This window comes from Marmota monax, unplaced genomic scaffold (assembly GCF_021218885.2).
Source record: "Marmota monax isolate L192 unplaced genomic scaffold, Marmota_monax_Labrador192_F-V1.1 WCK01_AAM20220418_F8-fsc00077, whole genome shotgun sequence".
Taxonomy (NCBI): Eukaryota; Metazoa; Chordata; class Mammalia; order Rodentia; family Sciuridae; genus Marmota; species Marmota monax.
The window spans coordinates 2,693,461-2,721,184 of record NW_026694610.1 but is presented as its reverse complement, the minus strand read 5'-3'; the positions used below and the strand labels follow the sequence as shown (position 1 = coordinate 2,721,184).

At 39.1% G+C, this 27,724-nt stretch overlaps 1 protein-coding gene across 4 annotated transcripts in view; it reads left to right on the top strand.

Moving 5' to 3' along the window:
* Positions 1-25,823, top strand: part of Skp2 (S-phase kinase associated protein 2) — a 28,901-nt gene extending 3,078 nt beyond the window's left edge. The window contains exons 3-11 of one of the 4 annotated variants that reach the window (XR_009224702.1): positions 7,291-7,402; positions 10,699-10,842; positions 12,200-12,334; positions 13,394-13,492; positions 14,692-14,822; positions 19,259-19,310; positions 19,465-19,572; positions 20,954-21,145; positions 23,959-24,118. Coding sequence is in view for 2 of the 4 variants with exons in the window: in XM_046422350.2 (XP_046278306.1) it covers positions 7,291-7,402; positions 10,699-10,842; positions 12,200-12,334; positions 13,394-13,492; positions 14,692-14,822; positions 19,259-19,310; positions 19,465-19,572; positions 23,959-24,172 (995 nt within the window). In the remaining 2 variants the exon portion in view is untranslated. Of the gene's footprint in view, positions 1-7,290; positions 7,403-10,698; positions 10,843-12,199; positions 12,335-13,393; positions 13,493-14,691; positions 14,823-19,258; positions 19,311-19,464; positions 19,573-20,953; positions 21,178-23,958 lie in introns of all 4 variants that reach the window. The other 3 variants (XR_009224704.1, XM_046422350.2, XM_058572073.1) reach the window with 3 other exon arrangements.
* The last annotated feature ends 1,901 nt before the right edge of the window (positions 25,824-27,724 follow it).

Here is a 27,724-nt window from a genome sequence, read left to right as displayed (position 1 = left end):
CTTATGGCATGAAAATCCATACCAAGAATTCAAGTAATTGGGAGAGACGGTAGAAGGTTGTGATGAGGTCAGGTAAATCTGAATTTGAATCCTTATTTTGCTGTTTACCCGCCTTGGAAAGCTGTTGGAACTCTCTGAGTTATAGTTTCAAGGCCTGTGAAATGGAATAATAATTCCCACTTCCTAGGTTGCTGTGAAGACTGAGGCTGCACATAAATAAAGCTCTTAGTATGCTGCTGACACATAATGCTCCATAAGTAAACCCAGTTACTATTAGTCACCAAAATTTCTGACACCTATTTGAGAGACTGTTTTTGGTTTTTAACCATTATACTGTTAGTCTGATCCTAGAAATATAGACTTTTTATCTTTAAAATTTAATGTCACATGCTATTTTTAGTGTCTGCAATGTAGCACTAGCAATTTGGTGCTTAACTGACCAAACATGGGTATTTTGATCAACTTATCCAATGCAATTTGATTGCTATATGTCATTCTACATTCATATATACAAATATAAATAAAAAGACATTTTTAAAATATAGTTGTAGATGGACACAATAACTTTATTTTATTTATTTATTTTTATGCGGTCCTGAGGATCGAACCCCAGTGTCTTACATGTGCTAGGTAAGTGCTCTACCACTGAGCTACGACTCCCAACTCCTAAAAATATATTTAAGCAAGGCACTGAAACCAGACAGAAGTATAAAGAATGATGCTATCTCCTAGGAATTTCAAACAAGGAGAAAAGATAAATAAAAGCAACTTATACACGGCAATATGTGGCTGTAGCTAACACCAGCCGCAGATGAGTAGCTCAAACAGTGAGTGTTCTGGAGAGCCAGAGAGGGAGCCCCTTATGCAAAAGTAACTTAATCTCCATTGGGTTGTTGTGGGCAGTCCTCTTTCCCCTCAGCAAAAATGGAGGTTCCAAGGAAAGAGAGGAGCTGAAAATTGTCTGATCAGGGAGTCTAGATTTTAAAATCGACTAAATAAATATATGTCTGAAGTGAAAGAGAACAAGCTGACTTATGTTTGGTATCACCTGAGAGAAACAGGGGAGGCAACAGGACACATTTGTATGTACATGGACTTCCATGTGGATTGGTCTGTTGCTGTGGATGGGTTGGGGGAGTGGGCCCAGTGATACAGAGTGAGGGACAGCTGGTGTAGAGGATTCCTCATGGCCTCTGGAAGCTTAGGCCTCCAGTGTAGCTGGATCCTCATTCCAGGGAGTTTTGTCTGCAGTTGTCAGGACAGGTGGCTAATAGCTCTGCCAGGATTAGGGTAGGAAAGGCCACACCTGCTGTACATAGAGATCTGATGACTGGTCCAGAGTTTAAGTTTTTGTTAGTTCTTTGCTAAGCATTGTCTTTTTGCAGGCCCCATTCCAGCCTCACATCTGGCAATTAAATCCTCTTCATCTGTTTATTTTCAAAGATTAAAGTTATGTGGCCAGTTTGTGCCAGAACAGGTCTGGTTAGCCCTTGGGGCCTGTGTATGAAAAGAGTAATGGAGAAACAGCCCAGCAATGAGGCAAGTTATAAGTGAAAAGATGACAGTCACATTTTATTTATGCTTTTTAAATGCCTTTTCCTGGCCTTTAAACAGGTGATGACCATGAAAATGTGGTTGAACTAATTTGTGGCTCAGCTCTTCCATGGCTGTTAGACTCCTCGAAATTCCAGACCCTCCAAAGGTTCTTAGTTTGGAGACTCTAAAGTTCAGAGTATATCAGAATCCTCAAGGGAACTGGTTCAAAGTGCAAAATTCCTAAGATTATGAATCAAGAAGTCCTTGAGCCTGGGAATCTGTGTTTCAATACCCCAGGGCAAATGGTCATCCCCAACTTTTTGTTTTTAACCAAGAAGAAGTATATTGCAATCCTGGGTGTTTACATGAAATGAGAGTTTCACACAGCTATATACCTCCTTACCAAGATATTTTCTGTTCTGTTCTATTCCATTCTTTAATGAAAGAAAATACTAGTAAAACTTACTAAGTTGATTTCACTACCTATCAATGAGTCTCAGTCAACAGTTCCCAAATTGTAGTTACATAGGCGACTTCTTATGGAACCCTTCAAGTCATCTTGCTTTGTTTTCTGTTTTCCATTCATTCAGCAAATACTTATCGAGCATCACTATAGAAATTGGGAATAAAGACATGAACATAAATAAAAGATCCTGCTCTCAGAGCTTCTGTTTTGTACCTGAGTCCCCCAATCCTAGTTTCTACTGTTTCTTTGTAACTCCTTGCACCCCCCAGGGTTGAGCAAGCTTTTCATAGAAATAAAGGGTTGTGGGCCAAGGCGTGCACTGGGGACCCCTGTTTAGTTTTTCAGTTTTGCTTTTTGGCCCATCTAGCCAAAACATAAGAACACCAAAAATGTCAAAAGCTAGCACAATCTCATTTTTCTCTTCATTGTTTGTGGGAAGAGGAAGGAGAACTTATCCAGGATGGCAAAATCTGTGTGTACTTCCCTAGAATGGAAGCATGGGGTGTTGCTACTTAAAACAAGGCAGAAAAGCAATCATTAAGTGAACCCCCCCTCCCTTTAAAAAACACAGCAGCCATGAGCATCAGGATGCCTGCTTCTCTTGCAAGTATAATTTGATTATTGATGCCTTCAAGAGAGAAGCAACTTTTTTTAAAAGTTGAAATTTGGGAGGTGGTTAAGATTACTTTGAATTTTCTGTTTGAATCTGAGTGTAGGAGATATTCTGAGAAATAAATAGTTCAAGTAAGAGGTGTTAACCATATTGCAAAGGTCAAATGCATAGAAAACTCTCCTATAGGGCTGGGGATATAGCTCAGTTGATAGAGTGCTTGCTTTACATGCATAAGGCCCTGGGTTCAATCCCCAGCACCACCAAAAAAAGGAAAGAAAACTCCTATAAGCCCCTCCCTCTTTCCAGAGGAGACATGGAAGATGATGGGTTACAGAGGTATGGGAAGCTGGGTCTGTGTCTGAGGAGAAATTAGAAAGTGTTGGGTGAGGGTGATCAGCAAGCTCTCTGCTCTGGCCAGTTTTTGCCCTGGTCTGGCTGTGAAGCATGTTTTGCTGTTGTCCATGTCTTTTAAGATTGGAATCTTTATCATTGTGTACAGCTTTAATCAGTATGTAGCTTCAGTGGGTTAAGCAGAAGCGAGTGGAGAAAAGACCTAGATTTTCCCTTCCTCTCTCAGCAAACAGACCAGGCAGCGATGTAGTCAAGAATCCAGGAAACAGATGGCTGATGTTTTGAGAATTAAATATGGGAAGTAAAATTAGATTAAGCATATCACATCCTGGATGCCAGCCATTAGAGCAGCTACTGAAGACAAACTTCTGCCTGTCTGCTCAGACAGCAGCCAGTTCCAGGCTGTTGCACCCCAACACAGGGGCCCTGTGAATTATGCTCTGTGGTCAGCTGAGTGGAGCCCTGGATGCTTGGCTTTTAGCTGAGACTGTATGTCCTGAGCTGTTGCTTCTTCCATTCAGTGGCAAACCCTTTGGAACTCTCAGCATCTTCGCGTTTTGCTCCCTCTCCCTCCACTGATCTCTTGCTAGCCCTGATTGATTTCTTTTTCCATAGCAAGTCATAATTTAATTCTCACCTTTGCTAAACTTTTAGAATAAATCAAGTACTGTTCACAACAGGAAAACATAAACTCTTAAAAGTATGAAGGAGGTAGAAAGGGTTCATGTTTCAAAGTCAGACCTGGGTTTGAATTCCCACTCTGCCATGCACTAGTTGGGTGATCGTGTCCCTTTTGTCATAGCTTCATCTTCTCTTGAAGCCCCTCCCCCTCTCTTCCAAAGACTACTGGTAGAGGACAGTCATTCTCTTCGGTTTGTCTTCAACCTCATCCCCTCCATATGCAAAGGGTGCCATGCTATCCCTTTGCAGGTACTATACCTCCACCTACAGTGCCTCTGCCACCTGGCAGGTCATCAGGCTTCCCACTTCTTGTGACTGCACCTCACAGTGAGGTACGGTAGTTTGGAAACCCAAGTTTCTTGCCTCTGCCCCCTAAGAGTTGATGTTACCTTGGTGAAGTTATTTAACCCCCCTAAGATAAATTTCCCCACAGATGATAATACACAGGTTGCCCCAAAGATTGCATCACTGTTCTTCCATAAATGCCTGAGACTTTTTAGGGCTTCCAGTAGGTGGCAGTTTTAATTGTTAGGTTATGTATTTGTTTATTAGTTCATCTCCTAATGAGGCCACTGGGCAGGAGCTGTGATTTCTAACTAGCTCCCAGCACTGTCACGTCTTTGAAAGTGGAGTCACAGGCCAACCTTATCATTTTACAAATGAGGAAACTGGTATTAACAGGCTTATATTTAAATTAAAGCCAGCATTCTTTGGGGTATGGATCATTCCTTTGTGAAATACCAGTTAGGCAGTTTCTAATATTCAGTGTTGGGCTTTAGGCACTGGGCATATATTTATTGGTTAATGACGCCTGGCATATTACCAGAAGGAGTGGTTGAGAGGTGACACCAGCGAGCCATTAAGATGATGATAATTAAGTTAAGCTGTGTATAATTGCTGTGACTGGATGCTGCTGGATTGAAACAGGCTGTGTATTCAGTTGTATATGGACCCCTGCTCTCCCGGGGATTCCTGGAGAGTTCACTTTGGTTGGTGAGGTTCTGGTGGAGGGAGTTCCAGTTGGTGTGTGGTGTTCCTGGAAGGGCTGGCTGGGTGGCGTTCGCAGGAGTTCGGGCAATAAAGGAGTTCCTTTTTGAACCTACAAGTGCTTCGTGGCCATGGCCGCTCGGTTATTTTGTGCCCAGCCAGACTGCAGCAGATGAAAGGGGAATAAAAAGTATATTGTATTTCATAAATACTTATCAAGTGCTATTTACGTGTCGGGCATTGTGTTAGGTGCTGAATGTAGAAGCCTGGGCATAGGGCTTTGTTGGTGACGTGGGAATGCTTCTTTGAGCAAGTGCTGTTTGAACTGAAGTCTGGAGGAGGAGGAGGAGCTAGGCAGTTGGAGACAGAAGTTGCAGCACAAAGCCTCCTAACTCCAGATTGTTCTCTGGTGTGCTGGGCTTCATTGCCTGGGTGTGTTAGCTCTACCTTCATCCTTATGGCTCCATTTTCCTCCTAGCAGTTTTAATTAACTGCTTCCTATTGCTCTTCTGTTTTTTCCTGATTTCTTACATCTTTCCAATAAAATTAAAAGCACCAAACTTGTATTTTATTTTGTATTTTTTATCTTACCTTCCTTGCATTTCTCAGCAAGCTTTCTTAATTTCCTTTCCCACCCATCTTCAGTGGACACTCTTGGCGCCCTGTCCACAGCCCCCATGAAGCTCACCATTCCTGTAATGCCAGAGGCTTTCTGGCATTGTGACTCTGCTTGAGGGCTTTCTCTGGACAGGAATGCTAGGGAGTTAACAGCAGAGAGACGATAGCCCTTATGAACTCATATACCAGCACCCATGCCCTTGGGCAGGACAGCTATGGGGCAATTCCAGATGGTCTCAGAGTCCCCAGAAGATTTGAATCCCAGCTGCCCATAACAGTAACCTACTTATTGACATGCCTTGAGTAAGCTTCCTTCTCTTCCATGTCTCTCTTCATTTTTTTTCTTTTCTTCCTTCCATTGCTTCCCAAACAAACGACTGGAAGTCATGTTCTCAGAGTCTGTCTCCGGGAATCTCAAACTTAAGAGGCAGATATGAGATTTTGGTGAATCACACTGTGCAGCTCTTATCAACTCTCTTCAGATCTTGTATTTTCGCCTGTTGGTAAAAAACTAAAGCACGTATTGAAAAGAAGACATTGTCATAAAAGGAAAACATGCAGATTTAATGAGGGAAAGAGAGGAATAGAGGTGAGAATGATTGACTAGCTCTCTGCTGCATCATTTTATCCTTGCTCATACATCATTTTATCTTCATGGTTTTGCAAGATAAATCTATTTATTCTCATTCCTGTAGATGGAACATCGAGGCCCAGAGAGATTAAGTAACTTACCTAAATTCACAGTAGTCAGGGCAATCTAGCTGGGACTCCAATCAAAGTTGGGCTTCTTCCTCAGTACAATAATTCTCAAACTCCTGGAGGCTACTCACTTGGATCATCTTTGTAGATCATAGTAAAGCCTGAACATGTTAGCAGCTGTATAATTTTTTTATCAGATCAAATACGAAAATATGCCCTATATATGCAGGAGGAAGCAAAGAATGAAGAACTAAGGAAGGAAAACTTGAAAGAAGTGTCTTTCAACATTTTTTGGATTTGAGGAGCAGGCAGGAACTTGATTTAAGAACCTCTGTCCTCTACTTGCGTTGACTCTGGAGGAATGCTGTGGTAGAAAGGTTGTCACACTGAGGACCCTCTATAACCTCCAGCTGTCTCCCCAGGTTGAGGGCGACGTTCAGCATGGGTGATTTGCCTTTATCCCACTACCCTTAGTTTTCATGGCCTCAGTCAGTCCTTTAACTTTGTTACCTACTGAGAAGGACAGGCATTGATTGAGCCTGCACCTGTATCCTGCCACCATCTCCAGAAAGGCTTCCCTGCCGCCGCTGCACTCCCTGGGCCCTGTTGTAGGTTATCACCGTACTTCACTGAAATTTCTTATTATCCCTCTCAAAACTCTGGGCAAATGCAGATTAGGACTATGCTGTGTTTATCTTTGTATCCCTAGAACAGACCTTTGCTTGTAGTACATGTTCAGTAAATGAATGGATGGACAGATTAGACTTTGTGCTTGTTTCTGGAAATATGAAGAATGTTAAAAAGCAGAGTGGGGGGTTGTTTGCAAAACTTGTGGACTAGGGGGCGGGGCCTAGAGAAATGAGGAAGTAAATAAATAAATCAATCCTGGTAGATAACACCTGTCCTTGAGGATGTCTTGAGAGGCCTTCAAAGCATAGCAGTTGGGCCTTACCTAGCAATTTGATTTTGAATGAATAGCAGCCTAGGGAGTAAGGATGCTTGTCTTAGTGACCCAGAACATCATGATACCTTGATGGGCTAGGGCCTCATTCTGTGCCACCATTTATGTCCCTGCCATGGCTAGCCGACTGGCAACGAAGGGGAAAAGGACAGGACAAGTAGTCTTGGTTCTTTCTCATACTGCTGAGAAAGTGAGGTGCTTGGATTGGACAGAAAAGCAAAGGTGAGGCTGAAGAATTCAGTTAGTGTTAAATCCCCCTTTTAAGCTAACCATTGTGAACCCTTAGCATGCTTAGCAAGACTCAGTTCACTTGGCAGGGAAGAAGAATGGTGATAAGAAAACTTTTTATTTTATTTATTTTTTTTTTTTGTCTTATAGGTGTTTCGTGGGACTCCCTCCCAGATGAGCTGCTCCTGGGGATCTTCTCTTGTCTTTGCCTCCCCGATCTGCTGAAAGTCTCCGGTGTTTGTAAGAGGTGGTACTGCCTCGCGTAAGTATTTTGCACCCCTTTGGCACATATGAGGGGAAGGGAAAGAGATGAATTCACTTCAGTCTGGTGAAACTAAAAGCCAAGAAAGGTACAGAAGCCCGAGCAGACTGTCTTAGTTTTAATAATAGTTTCTTCGTTTCATAGTGGAAGAGAGGCGTTTCCTGGAGGTGTAAACTTTCCCCTGTTCTGACAACTTCTTGGCCTGGTATTCAGTTTGGCACCTGTTTACCAGGTGTGGTATCTGGGCCAAGCAGTGGGCTAAGAGCAGAGAGAGTTCTGGAAAGCCATAAAGACAGTGTGCCTCACTCCAGAGGCCAGGTATGAGCACAGATCCCCGTGTGAGCCTCGCCTCTGCCACTTACACTCTGCACAACTTGAGTGAGGTACTTGATGCTAACAAGCCTCAGCCCCCCGTCCTTGTGTAAGCTTGCAGTGATGCTTCCCTCAGTGTAGTGTGGCTGTGAGGATAAACTGTACTGCTGGTGCAGTGCCTGCCTCCCGGGCATGTTGAGCACCACCCCAGGTGTTTTTTGGTAACAATTTTTAGGTGTAGATGGTGGGCTGGGAAGACAGTAACAGGCCTGAAGCAAGAAAAAGACTGAGGTTTTGTTGTTGTTTATTTTTCCAGTGCTGGGGATGGAACCCAGGGCATCCTGTGCGCTAGGCGCACCCTGCCACTGACATGCATTCCCAGTCCTGAGGCTGCTTTTTAATCAAAACTTTTTTTTTTTTTTAAACCAGTTCCACCCTTCCCCATCTCCACTTTTGTGTTTGGAGACCATCTGTCTGGTTTCTCTCTCCACATATTCAGAACTCCCTTCGTGAGACAGTAGGAGGCCTTTCAGGGTGTCTGGAAACAAGACAGCATAGGCATTGGCAGGAGCAGGCTATATGCTTAGAAGGTGAAAGAATTTGCAGGCCTGTAGTGCTGGGCTTTACTTATCCCTACTAGGAAATCCCACTTTGGTTTTCCTTTCCCACCAGCAGTGCGTTTGTCCACTCCATGCAGAATCTCAGCCTTTTAAAAAAAAAAAAAAAATTGTGTTGTACAGATTTAAGGTATGCAACATGATCATGGTTTGATATACAAATAGTGAAATAGTTCTATGCTTGAGCAAATAAATAAATCCATCATTTCACAGTTCCCTTTTCTCTCTTTTGTAGCAAAAACACTTAAAATATACTTTCTTAGCAAAAATTCCAAATACACTACAATATTACTAGCAGTCCTCATGTAGTATCTTAGATCTCGAGACTTACTTAGCTTACATATCTGTTGCTTTGTATCTTCGACCTCTGTCTCCCACTCTTGAAGTCCACTGCTCTTCATTTCAATTGTCAGAAATGTAAGTCAATGACATTTATTAAGCACTTACTATGTGCCAGGGGCTGTGTTATCAGTTTAATCTTCCATATAGTCTTAAGTGACAATATCCATACTATTTCTGTTTTAGGAACAGTAGGTTAAGAGGTAAGTGGGAAAACAAGAATCTAAGGTCCAGCTGACTACACAGCTTTAACCCTAACTAGTTATATTTGGCTTGGGGTTCAGACAGCTCTTGAATTCATCTTCCTGTCTATGCTTAAGATGGATGTTATTCAGGAACAATGTGAATGTTCCAGAAATTTCCCCAGGTTGTTACAGAATGCTTAGTAAGCTGTTTTTGCCTCTGTGCAAATAGAAATGTCAGGCATGAGATCTGAGATAACCAGAGGGTAATCCAGTGTCATTTTCTTGGAAGTAGATTTTTGTCTGGGCAAGAGAAAGATTCAAAGCATTCCAGTCTCTTATGGATATCTTATCTACAGTCTGCCCTTTTCTAATAATAGGGGTCAAATCACACACTGATAATTCCTATATACCAAAAGTTTTAAAACCCTGGCCAGTGGGCCACTTATTTCAAGTACTATTTAAAAAAAAAGAAAATTCTACTACACCTAAGAATTTAGAATATCCCCTCATGTGCTTGTATTTCACATTTTATTTCATTTGCTTGAATTCATCTGTGGATACATTTTTGAAACCTCCCTTTTATTTTAGAAACACTGTAACCTAATATTTTTCCTTTTTCTTTCACAGTAGTACACATACACACATGTACATACATACACATATGGGTCATGTGATTGATTTCAGTGTAAGATACTATAAAGCAGAGCTGAACTATGACTGCTTTTTCCTAGACAATATCTATGATAGCTGTATCTCATGATAAAATAGAATAATAGAATAACTTTGTTTCTTAAGTTCTATTTGCATGTTACTTTTGGAAATTGTGGTGATCTCTTCATAGATTTTTGTTGTTGTTGTTGTTGTTGTTCAGTACTAGAGATTGAATCCAAGGCACTCTACCACTGAGCTATAAGCTATGTCCCTAGGCCTTTTTATTTTTTATTTTAAGAGAGGGTCTCCCTCACTTACAAAAGGTGACCTTGAATTTGCAATCCTCCTTTCTCAGCCTCCTGAGTACTGGGATAGTAGGTATGCCCCACCAAGCCCGGTCTGTTTATGCTTAACGACAATGGCAAGAGGTATCATTTAAGAAATTTTGAAACTCCTCATCTAGTAAATAATCAAGTGATTTGAATAATCAGTTTTGGGGGTGGGGGCAGGACTGGGGATTGAACTCAGGGGCACTTGACCCCTAAGCCACATCCCCAGCCCTATTTTGTATTTATTTAGAGACAGGGTCTGAGTTGCTTAGCATTTCGCTTTTGCTGAGGCTGGTTTTGAACTTGAGATCCTCCTGCCTCAAGCCTCCCAAGCCCATGGGATTACAGTCATACGCCACCACGTCCATCTTGAATAATCAGTTTTAAAGTTGTCATATTGAATTGAAAACTATATTTTTTTAATAATATTCAGCTTTTTAAAATTTTTTTTTTGTTATTGTTGTAGATGGACACAATACCTTTATTTATTTATATGTGGTGCTGAGGATTGAACCTTGTGCCTCACACATGCAAGGCAAGCGCTGTACTGCTGAGCCACAACCCCAGCCCCTGAAAACTAGAATTTTATTCTCTGCTTCTAGATCATTGAAAGTGCTAATTTTAGCATTGAATCACTTAAATTAGAAATATATAAAAAGTAAAATGTGTAAGTTTATTCATATTATGATCAAGAAATATTTAGTAGTGTCTTTAAAATATCTTAAATATTTGCATAGTCATCTTTAAAACAAAATTTCCTTCAAGGGGATTTAGCAGCTGTGTCTTACTGGTTAGTAATATCTTTGAGGGCCTCCAGCATTACCTGTGACTACTTACCAAGTCAAGCACCTCCTCTTTTCTAGGTTTGATGAATCTCTCTGGCAAACCCTGGACCTCACAGGTAAAAATCTGCACCCAGATGTGATTGTTCGTCTGCTGTCTCGAGGCGTGGTGGCCTTCCGCTGCCCCCGATCATTTGTGGACCAACCCTTGGTTGAACATTGCAGGTAAAAAAGTAAACTCTCTAAAAAAGGCTCTTTTCTAAATCTTGAGGTGAAAACAGAGCCTATGACAGATCCTCTTTGCAGTGTGGGACATTAGGTACACGTTGTGCCCTGTGGTCTTCGGGTTGAAATATGGCACAGGTTTCAGTGATGTCACTCCGATTTTAACTCAGGGTTTCTACTGTATTCTTCCTGGGGTTAAAGGTGTTCATTTAGGGGCTGGGGATGTAGCTCAGTGGTAGAGTACTAGCCTAGATTTATGAAGCCCAGAGTTTGCTCCCCAGTATCACCCCCCACACACACACACCCACACACAAAAGGTGTTCATTTAGCTTTTCTTGTTGGGTCCTCAGCAGGTAGAGATGGTGAAGACTCGAGGCAGGCAACAAACAGCCTCGGTCTTTCCCCACTGCCCATTTCTGACAAACAAAAACGTACAAGTGGTGTTTTCAGATTTGTAGCTTGTGCTTTCAGTCCTGTTGTGGACAAACTTGGGCAGATTTACAATCTGAGGGGGGAAAATCCCTCTTTGTTTTTTGGTTTCTTTTTTTGTTGTTTGTTTGTTTGGTAGACTATTTTGAAAAAATATTTCTCTGGCACTACTAATTATGCAGCATCAAGGGTTGGTGTTGTCTCACACTTGAGTAGAATAACTAGACACTGAAGAGAAAAAGAAGCCGACCACAGCAGAGCTAAGGGTGAAACGTGTCTCCCCACTCTAGAACTTTTCCCTTCTTTCCACCATTGAATCATGTCCTGGCTTCTTTCTCCCCGACTCATGCCTTTTCTTAGTCTTCTTTACACGTGTGATTCCTTTTGTGCTCTCCAGAATTCATTCCTGGCTGCTTTTCTTCTTCGTCTACATGCTGTTCTCAGACATGTTTATGTTCAGGACTCTCACATCCTTATCTGTAGCTCAGCCTTCTCTTTTAAGCTCCCTATTTCTAATTAACTAAAGACTTCCAAACCTGAATTTCTTCCAAGTACCTCAATGTTAGCATATCTAAAATTAAACTTGGCCTCCTCTTCTGTCTTCTCTGTTCTAGTGCATAACCACTGCCACGTACCCACTCACCCTCGCCAGAACCAGGATCATCGTAGAAACTGGGACTGTATTGGCAGCAGTGTCTGCACTTGGCAAAGATCCTTTTGAATTTACAAAAAAAAAAAAAAAAAAAAGTCGGCAACAACAAGTAGCAATTTGTTTTATGACCAGAACTATATTCAATACATGAAATGTGTATTTAGGGTCTTATTTGTGATGGATTGCTCATTTGGGGAAAAGAAAGGGCCTGATAGGACCTGAGTGTACTTGTGACAGCCACCTCACAGAGAACTCCTTTTTGTCCTCTTTATTCAGCCCTTTTCGTGTCCAGCACTTGGATCTGTCTAACTCAGTTATAAACGTATCTACCCTCCATGGCATTCTCTCTCAGTGCTCCAAGTTGCAGAATCTAAGCCTGGAAGGCCTACAGCTTTCTGATCCCATTGTCAAGTGAGTAGCAACCAAAACATGTGACAAAGGCATTTTCTTGTATTTGTTAAATGTGTACCCTGTCTGTAACTAGGGGCCCCTTCTATCCGTGTCCAGATGGACGCACAAAATATCTCATGCAGTGCTCCAACTTCTGTAGAACTTTCCAGAACTTCATGCACGATCCATGCCTCATTCATGGGTGAGATGGATAATTACAGTGCAACATGTTTGTTAAATGGATTGGTGACTATGAGGCATTGAGAGAGGCCAGTTAAATTTGGGGAAGACAGCCTTCTCAGAGGAAGTGACTTGTGAGTTGGGTATTGAAGACACTCACATAGAACTCCAAGTGTTGGACAAAGGATGCAGCTGAGGTAAAGCTGCTGGTGCCATGTACTAAGTGAGCTCTTTAAGTGTGTGCTCATTCCATTCTGAGAGGACCCCACGAAATATGTTCTTATTGTTTCCTTCTTATGGCTGTGGAAATTGAGGCACACAGAGGCTGAATAATTGTCCAAGGTCACACTGTTAGTGGGTGATGAATCAAGATTTGAACCTGTCATTAAGACATGATTTCAAAATAATGGCTCTTACTCACTAAGTTGCCCTCAACAAGGTATTTAGGAATGTAGTAGAGGAGAGGGCAAATTTAAGTGATGTAATATTGCAAGAACCTTGTGACTTTTTACATGTGGAAATTTGCTTACAAATGGAATTAATGTTCATCCCATTGCTTGCTTTCTTTTTTTTTTTTTTTTTAATTTGAAAAGTACATTGATCAGTGTTTCTGGTGCATTTACTCTGTATCAGATACTATGCCAAGTCCTTTATTTCATTGTATCATTTAATCTTCCTAATATCCCCACAAAGAAGATACTGCTATGGCCATTTCCCAGGTGAATAAAATGAGGCAATGAACCCTGCTGAGTGTCCCAGAGATAGTGAAATGTGAATTTTAAACTCAATCTCATTCAAAGGCCTGTGCACTTAGGACACTAACATGCTTTCCTCCAAGTTACTATTGATTGAACAAGAGTGCCTCATCGGTATTCCTTTGGCATTTTTCTCTTTTTCTAGTAATCTTGCGCAGAACTCAAATTTAGTACGACTCAACCTTTGTGGGTGTTCTGGATTTTCTGAGTCTGCCCTGAAGACTCTGCTAAGCAGCTGTTCCAGGTAGGAGAGATTTGAGCCTTGATTATAGAGCTCTTGAATCAGGTGCAGTTACCCTCACATCTGAACAGAGCTGGATGAACTTTCTGAGCTATTCTTAACTCTCCTCGTTCTTGCAAAGCACAGTATCCTTTGCTTTGCAAAACTTTCCTGCTAAATTTTAGAATCAAATCAATTCCATTTGTATGGGAGAGATACTTGTATAGTGATTTCTTTTTTTCTGTTTATTTGTTACTATGAAAGCAGGGGAAATGTGGTGTATTTATCACAGTGTAGGTGAAAGAAATCTGTTTACACTTGACTATGCAGTCAAGTTTTTCCCCTATAATACCTATAGACCTAACTTGCAAGTTTGATCAAAAATGGTACATTTTAAGTATGAACCATAATAGATGTGGGTGATTCCATTAACATCTTTTATAATGTCAGTGATAAAAGGTACAGAGTTATAGATATTTCTAAGTGAGGGGATACATGGTTTATAGAATACACAGTACTGTGTGTGTGTGTGTGTGTGTGTGTGTGTGTGTGTCATGTTATTTTTTTTTTTTTAAACTATTCCTTTGTCTCTGGTATATAGCATTTGTACCTGTGTCTTATTAGTGATCTGCTAAAAGTCGATTGCCTTTGGATAAGAATGTCATCAAAGAGATAAGATATAGATATATAGTGCTACTCTAGTGATTTTGGGAAGTGGAAGGTGTGACTTAGTAGATAATTGTCTTTGAAAACCTCATTGATTCAGTTAACAGAGGCACATTAGACAAAGTGGCATTTTACAATCCTTACTACCATCTACCAGTTTTGTAAAATATTTTGAGTGATTGCTCAGTCTGTCTGGTTGTTCACCCACCACCTAGATAGTTTGAGAATGAAAACATATAGGCTGGCATTTCCTCTTACAGTCCTGGAATGAGGATTGAGACTGCAGGAGAGGAGGGGGCTCCCCTTTATTTCCAGAAGAGGGAAACACTAAGATCTTTGCTCGGATCCCCTGAGCAACTTTCAGGAGCAAATGGGGTAGGGAAATGTCAAAAGGGAGAAGGCAGTTTCAGATGAGCAAAGGTAGATGCTTAGAACAGTGGGTGTTCTGTGCATAAAACTGCAAGGAATGGTTTTATATTTTCTTTATTTACAGCTTGAGGCAAATTCATTCCTGTGTGATATGTTCACGTTATCCTTATTACCTTCCTTTTGTGCAGACTGGATGAGCTGAACCTCTCCTGGTGCTATGAGTTCACTGAAAAGCACGTGCAGGTGGCTGTCGCACATGTGTCAGAGACCATCACCCAGCTGAATCTTAGTGGCTACCGAAAGAATCTTCAGAAATCAGGTTTGAACTTCCGGGCCTTGGCAACTGAGGCTTTAATAGTACAAATAAATATGATATATTAAACGGCTCCTAAGTTATCTCAAAGTTAGCCCAGTGCTTGTGTTATTTCCTTTCCAGGGGAGGAACTGCTGATCAGGAAGGGTTAGGTAAAGGTAAATAGCTAACGAATTAGAGGACAAGGTTACAAATGGAAAGGGTTTTTTTTTTTTTTTCAATAGCTTCACATTGCAGTCTCAGTCTGGGCTGCATAAAACCTAGTTAATCCAATGACACACATCCACCATGTTTTGATGTTGGTAACTAGCTCATTTGAGTGTAGGAATTTAGTATATGGAATACTAGTTTGTAGTGTGCCTTTTTTCTCTCCAAATAGCTCCATTTTCAGTGACTGTACATCAGCAACAGCTGTGTGATACACCATCAACTGAATATGGAATAATTTATATTAAACAATAATAATTTATGCAGCTGATATTCTAATGGACATTTAGAATCTTTTGAGTTTCTCACTTCTAGAAATAACTTTGGGATGGACAGAGACAAATCTTCAGGCACATTTCCAAGAATGGGTTCTTAAGCTTTGGCTAGTTCTTTCCAGACCACCTTCCAAGGAATTTAAAATACCACCAGTGTGCATCCTCCCCCATGAATACCACCACACTTGGTTCTTCCCTGCTCATGCTCAGGAGAAGGGTTGGCAGTGCTCTAGGTACGGTCCTTTCCTGCACCAGAGTCTCACCATCCATTAATGAGGTAGTGGGAGATTCTGACATCTTCTGACATTGAACTTGTTGTAGGCTTGAAAAACTGCCATAAAGCAACTGCTCTTAATTTTGCCTGAGTATAGATTAAACTCTTCTTTTTGTTCTTCCAGAAAAGGTGAAGATAAGTTGTTTACCAAGTTTTAATTAAGAATTGTAGATAATAAAATCCAGCTTACTAGATACATTCAGCTCAAGGACAAAGAGAGTATAAATTAAAAGTGATAGTTTTCTTAAATACACAATGGAAATAAAAATTTTAATTAATGCCATTAGTGTAGGACACAATATTGTGTTATATATAAGATAATATGGATTTGGTTTTAGCTCACAAACTGGTGCCTGGCTGCCTGGTTCCAAATACCCATTCTGCCATTTACTGGAGAGCCATGAGCAATTTCCTTATTTTTCTGTTCCTGTTTCCTCATCAACAAAATGGATATTATAATAGGACCTACCTCTTAGAGTTATAATAAAGAATAAATGATTTGATGTACGTGCAGCACATTGAATAGTTCTTGGCACGTGGTGAGAGTTACTGTTGGCTGTTATTTCAGCATCACCAGCCAGTATCACTTACCTCCCTGTGGGGCAGGCAGTTATGAGATAAGCGCAATGTGATCTTGGAGGACCTAGCTTTTCATCTTGCATTTGACCTTGACTCTTAGCAGAAATCACCTCTGAAGTGACAGGTTGGATTGCCTGGTTTTTAAGATCCCTTCTAGCTTTAGTAGATCTGTTTGTGGCCAAGTGAAGGGAACAGTGAAAAGGGAATCTTGTCAGTGACCACTGTTTACTAACACTTCCCACCCAGGGAAGACAAGGCTTAAATTAGGGATGGAAAGGGAGACTAATTTTATCCCTTCTCTGTTTGGTTTTTCCTCTGGTAGTATCAAAGATTTTATAATTTTATTGATGGCTAGTTGGCCAATTAGACAGTTGGTCACCCAAAATTGTATTATGCACTTTCTTCATTTTGCGGTCATTCATTGAATAAATGTTGATGAAGCACCATGATACATGTAGCTCTGTTCCAGAGTTACGTAACGATGTGGCCCTGAACAAAATGAAGACAGTCACACTGATTCAGCTTTCATTCTATGTGGGAGCCAGACAGTGAACAAAACTCCCAAATGTTGTGAAAGATAAAGCAGATGAGCAGGTGGAATGTGGATGGAGAAGACTACTCTTAGCTGGACTGGTAAAACAGAGGCCCTCTCTTGAGGAGGTGATGCTTGTGCAGAGCCCTGGTTGAGTGAAGGAGAAATCCATGTGGATTTGTGAGATAACATTCTGGAACAAAGGACCAGCAGATGCAAAAGCTTGATATGGCAACCAGTATGTGAGAAGGAGCAAGGGAAAACAGGCAGCCAAGGGCTCTCTAAGCCAAAGAAAAAGTTTTGGGTTTTTTTCTGAGCCATTGGAATATTCTGAGTCAAACAGTGTTATGAACTGAATTGCCTGCCGTGTGTGTGTGTGTGTGTGTGTGTGTGTGTGTGTGTATGAGTAGGGTATGAACTCAGGGGAGCTTTATCCCAGCCCTGTTTTGAGATGAGGTCTCACTAAACTGCTGAGGCTAGCCTTAAGCTTGAGGTCCTCTTGCTTCAGCCTCCTGAGTCACTGGGATTACAGGCATGCACCACCAACAAGCCTGACTCTGACTTGCCTTTTTTAAAAAGGGCTTACTCTAGTGCCGGGGTGGGGGTGGGGGGGAATGTGAAGCAGGAAGGACAGTTAGGAGACTAGGGTGATAACATTCATGGTACTAATAAATGATCCGCTTTGGGGTGCATTTTGAAATCCTGCATAGCAAGATTTGGAGACAGACTGGATGTGGGCAGTGAGAAAAACAGTCAAATGTGGTTCCTAGAGTTTGGGCCTAAGCAACTGGATCCATGAAGTTATCACTTTCTGAGATGAGAAGAACTTTAGGGAAGGAACAGATTTAGGGGACATACTGAGTATTTGCTTTTAGATGTAAGTTGGATGCCATCATATACCTGAAATGGATAAGTTGAGAAGGCGGTTGGAAATGAAAGTCTAGACGTTAGAGAAGATGATGTGGCCAAAATTATAGCAGTGAGAAGAAAAAAAATACTCAACGATAGAGAAGTTTTGTTGTTGTTTTGCATAAATCACATTTATTAGTTCATATTGTTGAGCTCGTGTGACTTTTTCTAAATTCTGAAACGTTATCTGTACAATCCCAACCCCCTTACTAGTTAACATTTTGGAATATTTCTTTCTAGGGTTTTTTCTTTCCTGTCTTTCTTTCTGTGAGTCTGTATATGTAAGTGGGTTTGTGTGTGTGCACGCACGACTAAATAGAGTTTACACTGTATCGTAGAAGTTTTATTTTCAGTGTATCTCCTAATGTTTTTTCATGTCACAGAAAAAAAATATTTTTAATAATAATAATTAGTATTATATTTCATTAAATAGACAAAGGTTAACAAACTAAACTACCTGAAGGAGGGGTATTTGTAACTATTACTACAGTCAGTATGTTCTTGCATATCTGCATTTTTCTAAGTGAAACAACTAGACCAAAAGGTAAAATGATGTATATTGCTTTGAATACACTTTAAAATATCAGTTCAGCATCCAAAAAAAAAAAGAAGAAAAGGAAGAGAAAAAGAAATCACTTTCAGCCTCTGGAAAGGCTGCTTATAAAATTAAATATCCATTTATGGTGGACTGTTTCATCAATTATTTCATCAGGTCTGGGTGCTTAGAATAGAATTTTTTTCACTTGATGGCTGAAAAATGGTTTTTATTTTATTTAGTATTTGTTACTTTATTTTCTTTTTGACAGCTATCAGTTCATGTTTTGGCATTTTTTTCATATATGTATATGTGTGTGTGTATGCACACATATATATATTTCTCTTATGTGTACAGTAAGACTACTAACTCTGTTTAACTTGTGTTGAAAACATTTATTCCCAGTTTTCTGATATTTCCGTAATTTTTTTTATTCCAACGTGGTAGATTTTCCCCTTCAGTATGGAGATCAAATCGAGGATCTTAGCCATGAAAGCACTCTACCACTGAGCACCACATCCCCTGCCCTTGCATGGTAGAATTTTTTAAAATATATGTAGTATATTATAAGTGTTTCCTATATGTCTTTTTATATCCCAAGATTCAATAAATAACTGCCTATATTATATGTGGAATTTGTTGGGATATATCATTTATTTATTTATTTATTTTGTGGTGTTGAGGATTGAACCCAGTGCCTCACACAGGTAAGGCAAGTGCTTCTACCACTGAGCCATAAGCCCAGCCCAACATTGTTTTTTTTAAGACATGATTTCCTCACTGATTTGAAGTGCCGCCTATGTATTTGTCTGTATGTACTATTGTTTTGTTTTCTTCTTTGTTTTTATCCCACCAGTTGCTGATACATAATTAAGCTATGGGTTGTTGTTAACCAGTCATTTCACACAGCCTTCTCAACATTGTAGTCTTTCAGATGGACTCTTAGGTTTTCTGAGTAGAAACTTTTATATACCAAGGTGATCGTTTTGGTTTTTTCTTTCTAATAATGCATCATTAAATTGCATTGTCTCGAACCTGCAGCACAATCATTAAATGTGGTAGTATTGATACTAATATCCTTGTCTTGTTCCTCATTTAGCAGTGACCATCATATTTCTTCATTTTTCCTAGATGTCTCTACTTTAGTTAGAAGATGCCCCAACCTTGTCCATCTGGACTTAAGGTATGTTTTTGTTTTTTATTTTAAATCAAAAGTTGAAAACTCTGGACTTCTCATTGATTGGGGGACAGAATCCTAATGTTGAATGGAAGGAACTGAGCAGTAGCGTTCTCCATCCAGGGTGGTTTTGAATGTCCTCTCTTCTGCTTTGTTACAGTGACAGTGTCATGCTAAAGCATGACTGCTTTCCAGAATTTCTCCAGCTCAGCTACCTCCAACACCTGTCACTCAGTCGGTGCTATGATATAATTCCTGAAACTCTACTGTGAGTATGTTTTGGTTTTGTATTTTTTATTTATATTTTTAAAATTTTATTTATTTTTTAATTCTTGTAGAAGACAGGGACCAACAGAGATTCCATTTGGTATTAAAATCCGTCACTATTAATAGCAAACATTTAAACTTAAATATTAAGATTAGCATATACAAGCTAGCTGGGAAAGACCAGCAAAATAGAAAAGCCAAAGCAGAGTTCTTGCTTGAAATATCTAATAAAGTTGAGTTGACTGAGATTGTTCACTAAACATTTGTTATTACACTGTCAGCATTTTAAAATACGAGAATACTGTGTGGTATCTTTGAAAGACTTGCAAAAGAAGCTTAAGTAAGCCTTTACCTCCAGAGCACTCGGAGTATAATTGGGAAGGCAGACCCCATGTGAGTGAATGGGTTTCCCTGCCTACCCCACCCCCTGCCCAAAAAAAAAAAAAAAAGAGTTTCAAATCAGCTCTAATTAATTCAAAAGCCTTCATCTGGACTTAAATAAAAAGTTCTGTAAGAGTGATATACGACCTGGATGGTCAAGGAACATGAAGAATCATAGCATGTAGGTGGTGTATATTCATGAGAGTCTCAATGCTGTCTGAGCAGAAGGACTGTCAGTGAAGTAACTTATCCAGATGTGATGGTGAGTTACTGCCTGAGCTGGGTCTAAATTTGAGAGTTCCTGGAAAGATGCAAGAGTTTGGTGGTTTAATTTTACCTGCTTAACAATTTCTACAGTCAAGAAGAGTATAAAAAATAAAAGCAACTGAATCCATCTTTCTTTTAGGAAGTGTTTATACCTAAAGTGTCTTGGGAATAATATCATCGTCTCTTCATTTTTAAAAGTTTTCCTTTATTTTATCCCAGAGGGCTGTAATAGTCTTCCTAATGACTAATGTAAATGTATAGCAATTTCACTGCAAACCACAAGAGGTCAGTATTTTGCCCTTGGTCAGGTGCTCTTTATTACAGTCAGTCAATATTAGTCTCCATATTAGGCTGCTATGCTCATTTAGCTCAGTATCCAAATGGCGGTAACTTAGATTTAGCTACCTACCTAAGGAAAGTGGTGAATTTAAACTGAAAAATTATTTAGTCTCAAATTAATGCTTTGGATCTTGTAAATTAGATTTTCGTAGTTAATGTTTAAATCAGATACTTCAGCTATATCAGGTTAACTAATATTGGGAAATCTGGTACTTGTATGATTAATTATTTTAATGAATGAATGTCAGGGCTCAGGGATTTAGCTGGTACCTCATTTGGAAAAGCATTACCTAAAAAAGATGCCACTATTTACCTGCATGGCTCTCAAATGTTGGGATCTAAACTCGTAAACATGGGACTCTAATTAATTAAATTCCTGCCTCTCTATTTTCTAGCATCCAGAACTCCTAGGAGCCTCTAGAGTCTACCCAAAAAGGTTTCTCTGTCATCTTTTCTCTCCTGCCTTTGCCATCTGGGCTCCCACTTCTTTGCCAGGAGAGAATTCTTTTCTGGTTTCTTTTCTCAAGAGAATCTATCCATATGTCTTGTTTTGGTCCCTTCTCTGCAGAAACAAAGAAGCTAAGAAGGTAATAACCCAGACACTTCTCCTCAACCAGAGGTGAGGGGAGGGCTGTGAGCCCTGATATTTTAATGTTTGTGTCCAATGGGATAATTGTACTACCTGTATTAGTAATCCTCACAGCCAGTGTGAACTGACGGTTCAGGCCTGGGCCTGGAATCATTACAGAAAAGGTGTGAACCTTCTCTGCATTATTACTTAGTTTTCTAAATCTTACCTTGAAATAAGAGAAATGGGCATCAGGAGTTTAGTTACAAGTCAGAGTGCCAGCAAAGAGTGAGAACAAGAAGAAAGATACTGTCCTTGAATGTTAAGGCCAAGAGTGTTTCTTTAGGTATAATGTAAACAGTATGATGGTTTTACATGATAAATCCCTTAAGATTTTGTTTGTTCGTACCCTATCCTTAAGTCTCTCCAAACAAAATGCTTTGCCCAGTAATTTCATTCTGCAGCTGATATATTTTAAATTTATAATTAAAACTTCCAGGTGCCTCAACAATAATTTCCAGAGAGCCAGTCATCTGTGCTAAAGAATTCAAAGATATTGACCCCTTATCTAAGAAGTGGGAAAATAAAATTTGAATGTTTGTTCTGTAATAATAATTGAGAAATACTGACAAACTTCAGGTTTTTCCTCCTCACATCCTCTCATATTTATTTCCTTATTCCTAAACTGGTCTTATCTCCCACATCTAAACTCTCTTCTAAATATTCCCTTTATCACTCAAGTAAGAAATCTAAGATGAGGAGAGTAAATTGATCTCACATTAGGAGAGACTTAAACATTCTTGTTAGGAGAATCAGTAGTGGAGGCATTTTCGGTTTTAAAAAGGAAAACAGGATTATGTAGATGAGGAGTAAACTGAGTTTATAAAGATTTTTTGTTTACTAAAATTGAAAAGAGATCCTGAAGACATTGCCATCGTCATTTTACACTTCTTAAATTAGAAAAAATGGCTTTTAAACTAATTTCAGTTCAGTATCCCTGCGTTCATTTACATTCTCCATGTAATGTCAGAGATACTTGCAGTTTCTCTGTTATAGGTAATGCATGTAACAAGAGGCGGTGTTTTTGTCCTCTTTAAAATTTTGAAGACTCTGATCCTTGACCCCTCATCAGCCCATCCCATGTAGCTCCCTTCTGTGACTCTGAGAGGGCTGTGTGATTTCCGTCCTCAACAAATCTCTCTCCAATGCTGTTGTGAGAACATTTCCTCCTCTGCCATCTGTCATCCCTCCTCCTTTTCTCACTCCCACCTACAGTTCCTTTTAAATATTACCCGCTGCAGAATGATTCACAACTCAGCTGCTTTGGTTATCCCAGAACCAGAATTCTCAGTTATACGGTTCTTATACACTTAGATTTCACATAAGAAGGATGTGAAGTTAGATAGGATTATGATCATCTTCAGTAATAAGTATAAAGATCTATGGATCGGGACTTGATTCCACAGTCCAGAAAGTAGCTTGCTTTAAAAACAACAGCTATTTGTTCTTCTTGATTTTTTTTTATTTGTTATGACCTTCAGATCTCACTGTCCCCCTATGAACAAGCATATTTTATTTGAATAGTGCTTTTGTTTTCCACAGTACCCATCATCTTGCATTAAGCTAACATCTATTAAATATCTGTGGTGCTTAAGATCCTTTCTGAAATGTAGAATAAATACAGTTTAGAGGGAAAGTGGGAAGGCTGGAAGAGCCAGTTTAGAACAGAAGGTCTTATAGCCTGTTGAATAGTCTGCAGGAAACACCCAAGGTTTGGGGGTGGATGAGTGCCATAATCTGAGCAAGGCTTTATAAGGACTCCTTGGACAATGGTGTAGAATGTGCTTGAAGGAAGAGGTTGGAAGCCATGTGACAGTTCTTAAAAACGCACATTTGAGTAATTATTGACAATAAAAACCCAAAGGATGCTTCTAACTCAAGGTCACTGATGTGCTGTTCATTGATCTGCAGTGGGCTTCTGTTGAAATTCCAAAATAAATGTTCTGTTTCCTGAGACTTTGTACTGTGTCCCAACCTGGAGCAAATACAGATCAGAGATGAATTTCTAGGCACATAGATCTGTGTTAAGAATCATTACCAAAACCAAAAAGTATTTCCATTGTGGAAATAGGCTTCATTTTCTTTTTTGTGAACCAAAGTCTCACTGTTGACACAGTTGCTTTTCACCTAATATAAAACACCAAAGAAGGGGACTGACTCACCTATCTGTGATAGGTAAAATGGTAATACACAGAACAGCTTTAAGAGGCTCCCGCCTCCTAGAAAAGTGAGATTTTTTTTTTTTTTTCCTCTTAATCTGCACCCAGCTCCATGATCTTAGGGAAGTCACTGGTAAGTTTCATCACATATAGTGGACCTGTTCACTGTGAACTATTATTAAAAACCCTGCTGAAATCTTTTGAGATGGAGCGTCTTTCAAATGGAGGTCATGTCCACATCCTTAAAATCCACCACCGTCTGTGGTGGTTCCAACTGATGCCACAGCAAAACATTTATGTTAATCATCACTAGCTTGCTGCCTCACAGCACAGTAACCCCTTTGAGATCAAGAATGGAGAAAGGAAGCAAACACAGTTGGATTTCAAATAAACCTTGGAGAGGATTCTAAGGTGGTTAGGAGTCTCATTTAGCAAAAGGCACAGGTATGATTTCCAGGTTGTTCCACCTTTACATTTCCTCAAATCATTTACTGTGAATTGCTTCCAATTTGCATTTTGTGAAATGTGGTACAAAACTAAAAACTGGGCCATGTAGTGAGTCAATAGTTTCCCTAGATATTGCTTCTCTAAAAGTATCTTTCTTCCTTTCCAGTGAACTTGGAGAAATTCCCACACTAAAAACACTACAAGTTTTTGGAATCGTGCCAGATGGTACCCTTCAACTGTTACGGGAAGCCCTTCCTCATCTGCAAATTAATTGCTCCTATTTCACCACCATTGCCAGGCCAACTGTCGGAAACAAAAAGAACCAGGAGATATGGGGCATCAGGTGCCGACTGACACTGCAAAAGCCCAGCTGTCTATGAAATTATTTCTTGTAGGATGGTGTCTCCTCTTCCTTTGGAATGGGGAAAGTAGGCAGGAAGCCCAATTACTGAGCACTGGGCTAGTTTTTATTATTCGTTTTCCCTTAACCTTTATCCTGCAAGTAAATTAGGAAACCATTTTCAAGGGAAAACAATGAAGTGTTGCCTTTTTTTAAATAACTATAAAAGTTTCTGTCAATGCTATGCCCTTAAGAACCTAAGTTGTAGGCCATCAGAAATTTTAGGAGTTTGAGCCTATGATTTCAATTTACTTTTTTACATAGCAAAATTTGTGCCATTTTCTCCAAGTGCCCTTTGGATTAAGTCTTATTTAGAATCAAGCTTAAAAAATGACTTACGGCTAATGATTTTTATAGCCTTTGTGATAACTTTTTTATCTATTTAATTTTTCAGTATTGTTTAATAAGACATAGTTTGGAAGAACAATAAGCTATGTGTAGGGTGAGCTTAACAGGAAGAGTCATAAGATAGTAGCATTTAAGGTATCTGGGAATTTAAAAAAACATTTCATTTCTATCTTAAGATTTGGAATTAGCTTAACAGAAACATATCCCCACATCTTAAACCCTCAAACAAATTAAACATATGGCCAGAGGTATAGAGTTGGTATAGGATGTGAAGGCTCAAGAAGTAATTTTCTATGCCAGGTTAATCAGAAGTATCCTTTAATATCACTAAGGTACTGTGTTCCTGAAATATAATTGTGGTTTCTAATTTTATAATCAAATTATGTTAACATGAGTTGTTTAGCTTTTAAATGAGTTGCTTTGTTTTTGGAAGGTGGTATTAACCTATTCAGTCTCTATTCTTGAAAAATTGGAAGAGTTCTGAACTGATACCGCCTGCTGTTTTCCTTTAGTGCTAAGTTTATTTGTATATTACTCTGGAATCAAGTATTTTAAATTGCCTTTTTTAAATATGGTCTTTTGCAATAATTGTTTGAAACTACCCACTTTATAGGGTTATTGATCTTAAGAATTGCTTGTTCCGGTAAATCAGAAGTACACACTAGAAGCAAGTGTATTTTCCATGCAGTTTCAGGACAGTCTGCACTGGCACCTATGTAAGAGTTAGTACTCAGGTGTTGAACCTTTTAGTAATATGAGTGGGTTTGTTTTTTAAAAAACCTCTCTCATCAAGGCAAAAAGATCAAGCTCTGCTTTTTAAAAATCACAAAAACACTAGTTTTAAGTCAGTGACCTCCCCATATGTGCAAAATGTAACAAAAAAGCCAAAATCCATCATTTTTCTATTAACTGGTTTTATTTTAATCAAAGATTTTAAATGTTAAAAACAGTAGCATGAAGTGCCCTTATCTGCTCAGACCTAAGGAAGAAAATTTTAAAGTAGTGTTACACAAGGAGATGATTATGTGTCTATTTCTTATTAGCTAAAAAAGTGCTAAATACTACTTGAAATTATTGTTTACAGATTAGTGACAAGGGCTGGTGGTAGGATCCGGTTGGACTTACTTCCGGATGCCCTCAAACATACAGTGCCTGTACTTCCAAACTCAAGTCCAGCCATAAGCTATTTTGCCAACATGTCGGAGTAATCTGTATTTTTGTATGATTTCTACTTTTATAAACTTGTTTTAAAATAAAACACATTTTTATAAAAATGAGTGCTTGAGCCAGGTTGTATCCCTTTTTATACTTTCTTTTCTAAGTGTGTCATTAAAATGAAAAAACATTCAGGGTGGGCTGCCATTTGACCAGAGGCCTCTGAGATTCTATAAAACAGCACAAAACACCATCCTTTTTACTTCATAATGATTGTCATATTAAAATGATAGTTTATAATGCATTTTGAAAAGATGCTAAATATCAGCTTATTATTTTTAAAGTGCCTGCAAAAGCAAAGACATTTACAAAACATTTGCATTCATGTGACTAAAGTGATAGTCAAGTTAATAAAAATCAGCTAACACTTTTAAATACAGACGTGATCAGCTTAAACTGTGTATCTTAATGTCATTAGGAAACTTTCATATTTTATGCCCAGAAGGTTTCCCAGAGTTCAGTTCCTTTTGAAGCTATTTTCAAATGGTAGAATAGTGATTTTTTAATAATACCTAGTTTTGTTTATTCTTATACATTTTCACTACCATGCTTTTTAATGAAAAATGTCAAATACACGTGGGTAAGTAGAGAATATGACAAACCCATCACCAGTCACTATCCATGATTGCCATCCCTTTTACTCCCTAGACAGATAATTTTTAAACAAAACCCAGTCCTGTAATTTCATAACTATTTCAGTATATACCTCTAAAAGATAGGGATTCTCCTGAATTAATTCTGATGCATTGAATATCAGGATGATGTTGAAGATCTCCGAGTTGTCTCAAGTGTTTTCATTCTTGAGTTTGTTCTGATCAGACTCCTACATGGTGCACACATTGCATTTCATTGACAGTCTTAAAGTTTTAATCTTCAAGTGCCCTCTTGCAATTCCCTTGCAATTTGCTTATTGGTCATTTATTTATTAGACAATAAATGGGCTTGTTTTGTTTAATAAGTTATTTTTGTTTAGTGAACCTAAATACTAAAAATGCTGATATTTTTATATTTCTTTAAATGAATAACAAAAATCTAAGTTCCAATTTTGAACATTAAAAATCAATATTTAAGACATTCAAATTTTAAATGATTTTTATCTCTGGCTCCTTGTTTAAATGATTTTTATCTCTGGCTCCTTTTTTATTTATCTTTTATTTATATATGACAGCAGAATGCATTACAATTCTTATTACACATGTAGAGCACAATTTTTCATATTTCTGGTTGTATACACAGTATATTCACACCAATTCGTGTCTTCATACATGTACTTTGTATAGTAATGATCATCACATTCCACCATCATTAATTACCCCTTGCCCTCTCCCTTCAGCTTCAACCCTCTGCCCTATGTAGAGTTCATCTATTCTTCCCATCCTCCCACTCCCTATCCCACTATGAATCAGCCTCCTTGTATCAAAGAAAACATTCCGCATTTGGTCTCTTGGGATTGGCTAACTTCACTTAGCATTATCTTCTCTAACTCCATCCATTTACCTGCAAATGCCATGATTTTATTCTCTTTTAATGATGAGTAACATTCCATTGTGTATATATGCCACATTTTTTTACCCATTCATCTACTGAAGGGCACCTAGGTTGGTTTCACAGTAGGCTATTGGTGTGGCTGTGTCCCTATAGTATGTTGTTTTTAAATTGTTTGGGTATAGACCAAGGAGCGGGATAGCTCTGTCAAATGGTGGTTCCATTCCTAGTTTTCCAAGAAATCCCCATACTGCTTTCCATATTGGCTGCACCAATTTGCAGTCTCACCAGCAGTGTATGAGTGTATCTTTTTCCCCACATCTTCGCCGACATTTATTGTTTGTCTTCATAATAGCTGCCATTCTGATCGGAGTGAGATGAAATCTTAGAGTGGTTTTGATTTGCATTTCTCTAATTGCTAGTGATGATGAACATTTTTTCATGTATTTGTTGATCTTCTGAGAAGTGTCTCTTCAGGTCCTTG